Consider the following 8,107-nt stretch of genomic DNA (forward strand, 5'->3'; position numbering starts at 1 on the left):
CGGCATTCCCTGCCGGAATCATCCCTGCTGGTCCCTGTTCTCCCCCAGAGCAGCCCCGGCTCTCCCCGGGCCCCCCCCCGCCATCATGGCGGCCCGAGGGGCTCTGGGGGGCCGGGAGGGAGCGCGCGCCCCGCCCCGCCGCGCCGACCAATGGGAGGGCGGTGCGGCATGACGTCATGCCGAGACGCGCGGCAGGCGCGCGGCGGGCGGTGCCGCGGTCAGACTGTGTCCGTCCGCCGCGGCCGCAGCACCACCCGCACAGCGCGTGTCGCTCCGCCCCGCAGCAATGTCGCGACAGAGCCCGCAGGAGGAGAACCTGCAGGGTAAGGGCCGGGACGGGGCTGGCTCGGCGGGAACGCGCAGGGCCGCGGGCGGGGGAACGCTGCATGGCCGCGGGCGGGGGAACGCTGCATGGCCGGTCACGGCCCGGGCACTGCGAGTTGGGTCCGCGCGGGGCCTTTCAAGGTCGCGATATTCACGATATGCGGTGGTTGAGGTATGAGGTGTGTGCGCTGCGGTACATCCCCCCACAGGGAGCCGTCCGGGCTTTGGGGAGGTCGGGCTCGTCACAGGGATCGGGGTTTCATCGGGCTGGAAACATCTGGGGCGGGCTGAAATTCCCGGGAAAGGGGCAGGTCCGGGCGGCCACTGACACGGGATCGTAGCGGGGATTTTAACGGGGCATTGCCAGCCCTCTGCTGAATTTGGCTTCAGGCTCTGAAAGCCAAATCTTAACAAAATTAGGGTTTCCAGGGCTGATCAGATACTTGTTAATGCTGGCCTGTGCTCCCAGAGTGTCCTGGGCTGGAATATGGGATAAACCCACTCCAGAGCCCTTCCCCGTGACTCACCTGCCCAGTTCCCATCACCTGGCGTGTGCTTTGGTCTGCTTGTGTTTCCAGCTTCGTAAAAATACAGGCTCTTTTATCTCTAAGTGATGATATCACGGCACAGCCTCACTCTGGGGAGTGTCCAGAGGAAGAGGGAAAAGAGGGAAATGTGTGAAGCACATCCACTGTGCTCCAGCTGTTACAATTCCAGTGCTCTCCCTGTTTTATCCTCCATTCCCAGCACTGTACCCAGTAAGATTTCAGCAGATAATCCTGATTTGAGCTCCAGTGGTTGTGGTTGTTCTTTGGTAACAACTTGAGCTCCCTTGAATTTCGGGGGAAAGGGTAGGGAAGGGTTTGTCTGGCTCCGGACACACCCCCAGGCATGTCACGTGGAGGGGAAAATTCCCAAACAAACCCAAACAACAACAAACCAGCTGTCAGGGAGGAGGGTGTTTGAAGAAAAACTTGGTGACCCACAGTGTGTTTATTCAGCAGGGTTTTGGTGTTTTGGCTGTTCAGGTGGTGATCTTTGGATCCTCGTGTTGTTTGTGCAGATGAGGCACTTTGGCTTTGTGCTATTTCCGTGTAGTTCCTGGGCCCTTAGTCTTTTCACAACCAGGATATCTGTGGTTCCTTTGCTCATCTGATATTCCTGTTCCATGCTAGATCCCTGCACTGGCTGCTCCCCTCCTGCATTCCTGTAACTCTGCTCTCTTTGCCATGGAATCCCAGGATGGGTTGAGTATGAAGGGACCTTGAAGACCATCCACTTCCAGCTGTTGTGGTTTTACACCCTGAGTTATGTCCCAGGGAGCAGGAACAGCCCAAACCCCACTATCTCTGTCTCTCCCTTTCCATAGCTATTCCTTAGACATCCTTCCTGCTGTGCCCCCCAGAATTCAGGGAGTTCCCCCTGTCCTCCTCCTGTCCTTGCTGCTGCTCCCTGGGCACTGCTGGGCCTGGCCCACACGTGTTCCACAGCACAATTCCATGGGCACTTCTGTAATTTAGGTATTTTCTGTCCTCTGAGCTCGTTCATGGGGAGATGGAGGGACAGGACAAGGGAGAATGGCTTCCCACTGTCAGAGGGCAGGGCCAGATGAGATACTGGGGAGGAATTCTTGGCTTTGAGGGTGCTGAAGCCCTGGCTCAGGTTGCCCAGAGAAGCTGTGGCTGCCCCATCCCTGGAAGTGTCCCAGGCCAGGTTGGACAGGACTTGGAGCAAGCTGGGCTAGTGGAAGGTGTCCCTGCCCATGGCAGGGAGTGGAACTGGATGGGCTTTAAGGGCCCTTCCAACCCAAACCAGTCTGGGATTCTGTAAGAGAGGGAACAGCCCCAGGCCCTGCAGGGAGCTGGTCCCTGCCTAGGAGGGAGTTGTTATTGCCTCCCTGAGGAAAACAAAGCCCACGTGACAGTGTTAAATATACTGTGAGGAGCAGACACATGCCAGGCCTTGCCACGCACCCGCTGTTGCTTCACAGCAACACCTACAAACAGCACTGGGAAAGGCTGAACAAAACAGTCCCTGGGCTCTGCAGCCCAAAATAATTTCAATAAGTGAATAAATGAGCTTTGGCAGCAAAAGACCTTGAGATTATTTTGTTTGGCTGCCACCTATGGTAAGCAATAAAAATGAAATATAACCCAAAATAAAAGATCTTCAGCTGCAGAGGGAGACAGAATGCACTGAACAGCTGCTCCTCAGCCCTGTGAGCCTCCCCAGCTCGATCCCAGCTCCCCTGCTCTCCGGCATTCCATGGTGTTTATGAGCAGGGAGGCAGGGCTGGCACTGTGTGTCCCTGTGCTGTCACCCTGGGCAGGAGCACCAGGGTTGGTGCTCCCAGGTCCCCACCAAAACCCCTCTGGTCACTCAAGCTCAGTTTTCCTTCTGCTGAGCAGGGTCCTGGGTGGAACTGCACTTCAGCAGCAACGGGAATGGCAGTGGGAGCTCTGCCTCCTCGGGGAGCCAGGAGCAAGTGCCAGCCTCCCTCTCCATCCACAATGGGGACATGGAGAAGATCCTGCTGGATGCCCAGCACGAGTCAGGCAGGAGCAGCTCCAGGGAGAGCTCCCACTGTGACAGGTGAGCAGGGCTTTGCTGGGCACAGGGAAGGTCATGGACAAGGGCACCTGGTGTCCCAGGCACAGACAAACACAGAAATGTCCACGTGTGTGTATTTACATGTGTCCATGTGTGTGTATTTATATGTGTCCATGTATTTACGTGTGTCCACGTGTGTGCAGAGAGGGAGGTTTCCTGTATAAAGGTTGGTATTTAAATGTTAGGACACAGGGTGGTGCCTGGGGCAGGGAAAGGGGACAAAGTGTACAAAACAGATTTCCAGGAGTGTCACAGAACAACTCAGCCCTGGGGCAAGTGGTCAGACAGTGTCAGTAATTCATTGACTGCATTTTGGTGGAAACTCCAGGACTCAACCAGACAGTGGGATGCAGAACTGCTTGGTCTCACCTGGCTTGTTTGGATTGAATTCAAACCCCTCTGATACCCCTCGTTTGCTGCCCATTGTTATGGTGTAAGTGCTCTGGGCAGCAGGAATCTGGGCAGAGTGTTGGAAATCAAAGAAAATTGACTGTGATGGGTTGTGGCACCCACTGACAGATCCCTTAGGTCGTGGTCAGGGCACTTGGGGACAACGTGCACATCACTACCCTGGGTGGCTGTTGGTGCAGGAACTGTGTCATGGAGAACTTAATGATCCTTCCTTCCCTTTGCTTCTGTTTTCCTCCAGCCCCCCTCGTTCCCAGACCCCTCAGGACAGTCACAGAGCTCTGGAGATAGAGAGTCACAGCAGTGGGGAAAAGAACAGCTTCCAGGTAAAAACCTCACCTTGCTTTGGGAGAGGGAAGTTCTCACTCTCAGAGGATGTTGGGAAGGAACAGGGAGAGCTGATGAAGCAGGGACTTCCATAACTCAGAATAACTTGGGAGATCCAGGGTGGGAGTGTTTGTTCCTGACTTTTGTGGATATTTTGGTTTGGTTTTTTCAATCTGTAACTGATTTTTCAGAAGGATTTCCCCTCCCCCTTTGGCTGCCAACTGGGTACATTTCCTGCATCCCCCACAAAAAAATTGTGTTTAAATGCACCTCCACCAGTTTATTAGGAATGAAAAAGCAGCATCAAGAATTTCTAGAGTCATTTAAATGTGGCAGCCAATAACAGACAACTTCCAAGCCCTGCCATGGGATTCCAGGTTTTTTAACACCTGGTACTTAACCTGAATGCTGCTTTGGAAAACTCAGTTATTTCTCATTTCATTTGGTATGTTTGTTTATACACTTGCAAGGAGAGTGAGTAAATATGTTTGAGACAAGAGCGGAGGAAAGCGTGCGTACATGAACCATGTTTTATCACTGCAGAGCTTGCAGGATAACAGGCTGAAATCTGAAGTCTGCAGTGTAATAAATTAGCTTTTAATATGAAAAACATAAATTACAAAACATTCTGAGGAGGGAAGTATTTAAAGGAAGTGAATTTCCCCATCATCTCTACAGCTCCTGCAGGACTCCAAGGACCCACCTTTAGGTAGCTAAAAATGGTACTGGAAATGATTATTTTTATTTTATATTTTCAGAAACACCCCTCAGCTGTTTCAAGATCATTATTTAGATTGAAAACAAAAAATCCCAAGTTAGAAAGCCATCAGAATTCCAGCTTCCTGGGCAGTTTTATTTCGATCCTGTGTGTGTGTGTGTGTGCATCAAGAGCTGTTTGAATTCTGGGAGCAGGATCTATTTTTATCTCCAGGCCTTGGCTGCATGGAATGGAGCTGTGCTGAGCCAGGAGCTCTGCTCTTACTCAGCGTTTTTGCTGGGATTCACCTGACAGCAAAGCCATGTTTTTTGAGGATTTATTCCCTGCACAGGTGTGAGCACAGCCCTGGGTGCCACCTGGCCACCTGGGTGCCCAGGATGGCCCCAAAGCCAGGAAGATTCACACGACTGGAATTATTCCCTTGTAGGAGCTTGACAAGGAGCTTCAGTGGCACCTGCCCAGCTCTGAGCATGGGCAGGAAAACCCTCTGCCCAGGGTCCATCAGACTTGGGAGCTGGGAAAAGGCAGGAAACCCATCTGCCCAGTGTCCATCAGACCTGGGGATATTTTCGATCCCGTGTGTAAGGATTAAATGCAGGGCTCTGGCATTTCACTGCCAGGGCAGCCTTTACTGGATCAGATATGGGATATGGATACGGGATATGGAACATGGTCCTTGCCATTCACATCCCACTCTGAGGATGGATCTCCCTGCTCCCCATCTTGCTCTGGGAGCTGAATACTTCGATAGAAGTGGAATGGGAATGGATAGGAGGGCTGAGTGTCAGAGCTGACCTAGGGAATGGTCCTGGAAGCAGAGCAGGAGCTTTGGCAGCTCGCAGCTGCCCTGTGTCCAAGCACTGTTTGATGGTGTATCTGTTCCAGTCCGAGGAGGATTTCCTGGAGAGGAGGAGGGAGGTGGAGCGGCTGCTGCGGCGGAACGCGGACTGGATCTGGGACTGGTCCAGCCGGCCTGAGAACATCCCCCCCAAGTGAGTGCTGGCACAGCCCCTGCGTGGGCCTCCTGCAGCTTTTCCTGCCCCAGGCCTGAGCACAGATCTCTCACTGCTGGGCCTGTGCTTTCCTCCCCAATCCCAGGGAATTCCTCTTCAAGCACCCCCGGCGCACAGCCACCCTCAGCATGAGGAACACCAGTGTCATGAAGAAGGGGGGGATATTCTCTGCAGAATTCCTGAAGGTTTTCCTCCCGTCCCTGCTGCTTTCTCACCTGCTGGCCATTGGACTGGGGTAAGGTTCAATTTAAAAAAAAAGTAGATTTTTTTTAACCTGTTTTCTGTCAGGCCTGATTCTGATTCCCAATTCTCTCTTTGTCCAAGAGAGGAGTAACTTTTTCTCTGAAGGGGGGACAGATGGTTATTCAGGAAGTGCTTCCTGCCTCTGGTATTGCTGGATGGTTCCAAGTTTTCCTTTGCTTTCCTCACTAGTTGGGAATTTCTCAAAACAATTAAGGGACTTTTGTACACTGGAGCTGTAGTTACACAACACTTGGCTCCACTGGAGATGAGACCTTTAATCTCACAACTAATGGCAAAGGGCAAAAATAGTATTTGATAGATTTTAAGGTTCCACTGACACCTGAAAGGGATGGGAGACACAAAAAAAAATGAGGACTTGGGTTTTTTTTATGATTTGGGGTTTAGAAAGAGCTCCAGGACACAGAAACTGACCCTTACCAAGGAAGTTGAGGGTGAGGGGATGAAGGAGGTGGAGGGACAGAGGGGACTCTGCCCAAATCTCCCATGGTCCCCACAGTGTCCCTGCCATCGTTCAGGATGGGGAGGGCACAGGTTCTCTTCCTGCACAAAGTCAGGATCTCAGCCACATAATCCTGGAAAAGGAACATCAAACTCACTCAGTCCTTCCAAAATGAACCTGTAACTGCCAGAGACAATTAAAGCATGGTGGAAGTTTGGGGCTAAGTGCTGGGTCCTAGAGCTGGGGAGTGGTACCAGACCAGGGTCAGTCACTGGGGTGAGGACTGAGCTCCAGAGCAGTTGATTTCCCTGCTTAACCTGCTGGGAATTCCAGAGGCATTGACCTGGGTGAGGGGGGTGTTTCTTGTGTGCTGTACTTTGTGTCAGCGACTGCAGCCCTCGCTGACCTGACCGTGTGTTCCCACCCCCAGGATTTACATCGGGAGGCGCCTGACGACCACAGCTTCCAGCAGCTCGTTTTAGGGCACCCGGAATCCTGGGATGGGAGCGGAGCAGACTCACCTGGAGCGCAGGAGGTGCAGAGCCGGGAGGGGGGAGCTGGTCGTGGCACCGTCGTCGTGTGTGTCCTGTCCGTGTCCTGTTTTAGTTTAGTCTAACGAGTGAGAAGGGCTCCCGTGTCATATAGAGCCGCCTGGATCAATCCCTTCTGGATCAATCCCCTCAGCACGTGGCAGATGCTGTAACGTCCCTTAGTGCTTTGTAGTGAAGTACCTGAGAATTAGAGCTACTCAGTGTTTAAATCAATCCCAGCTTTAACCAGCCCTTGGGAGGGGTGAGTGTCCATCCTGCCCCTCGTGCCTGTGGGTGGGAATGTTGCCACTGCTCCTGCAGTCCTGACAGGGAGGGATCAGCCCAAACAACGTGTGGCCTTATGGACTGATACGGGAATTCCGAGGAGCTGTTCCCTGCCCTGGGGCAGCTTCTCCTCAGGTAGATGTTGCTTAGTTCACTTTGGTGTGAGGTGTGAAGTGTTGAGACACAGAGGGAAGAGATGAGCACGTGGGTAAAACTCCATCAGTTTGTCCTAGTTCAGAGGTAGAGTTTGGATTTAGTGCCTAATAAAGAGCTGCTTTTGCCAGGACATTTATTTAACCCCATCACTAGTTCCCAGCTGTACCTACCGCAGGCTGGCGCTTCACAGGCTTTATCTGTCAAGTAGTAAATCTGCACCCGACACCCGAGCCCTGGGCACATGTTCCCAGGGTGGCTTCTCCTTGGTTTTTACTGATGCAATGCCTTTTCCTTCAGTGATTTTACCTTATTTAATGAGAAAAATGAATGTTTGCCAAAATACCATGTTTTATATATTTAAATAAAAAGGTTCCTGGTGAACTCAGAGTTTCCTCGTTCCTTTTTCTCTACCAGTGAAAGGAGCCGACAAGGCTCTTTGCCTCCAGACACGAGTTTCACACTGGTCACTTCACAACTGACACAAAAATCAGAAGTTTCTATAGAAACAGCTTCAGACCAGTCTCGCACGTGGCTCTGCTGTCAGCAGGCACTCGGTAACCCCCCCGCCCCTGGCTCTGTTGGCTCCTCCCTGCTCAGGCACAGAGGGCTCAGAGGTACTTACACATTTCATGCTTCCTCGTTCTTCATTCATCTAGATTTTAATTAGAATTTCATGGTATAATTATCACTGAGGGGCTGAGCCCACTCAGTCCTGGATCTGCAGTGAGTGAATGCAGTTCCAAAGCTCTGGCATGGGGGGCTCTTCTTGAAGCCATTGGGCTGAAACAGAACCCGGGACTGGCCAAGGTTGGGAGGGACCTTAAAGCCCACCTGGTTCCAATCCCCATGCCCTTCTACCATCCACCAGACCAGGCTGCTCCACTGGGCAGCAATTCTATCAATCTGACACTAAGATCTGGTTTAAGGTAAAATGAAAAGGATAAAATTTCATGAATAGTCAAAAACTATTTAATTGAAAGTGGTACAAGCAAACAGAATTGGAATAGGAGATTCCATCATATCCTTCTTCCCT

At 52.1% G+C, this 8,107-nt stretch overlaps 1 protein-coding gene across 1 annotated transcript; it reads left to right on the top strand.

Moving 5' to 3' along the window:
* The first annotated feature begins 217 nt into the window (after positions 1 to 217).
* On the top strand, positions 218 to 7,455 carry BNIP3 (BCL2 interacting protein 3). Its single transcript, XM_027746329.2, has 6 exons — positions 218 to 323; positions 2,733 to 2,916; positions 3,584 to 3,668; positions 5,273 to 5,379; positions 5,486 to 5,635; positions 6,534 to 7,455. The coding sequence occupies exons 1-6, from the start codon at positions 287 to 289 to the stop codon at positions 6,583 to 6,585; spliced, it is 615 nt and encodes a 204-aa protein (XP_027602130.1). The 5' UTR covers positions 218 to 286; the 3' UTR covers positions 6,586 to 7,455.
* Positions 7,456 to 8,107: the final 652 nt, after the last annotated feature.

The sequence above is a fragment of the Pipra filicauda genome, unplaced genomic scaffold, assembly GCF_003945595.2.
Source record: "Pipra filicauda isolate LSUMZ 115617 unplaced genomic scaffold, ASM394559v2 scaffold150_size2825430_pilon, whole genome shotgun sequence".
NCBI classification, from domain to species: domain Eukaryota; kingdom Metazoa; phylum Chordata; class Aves; order Passeriformes; family Pipridae; genus Pipra; species Pipra filicauda.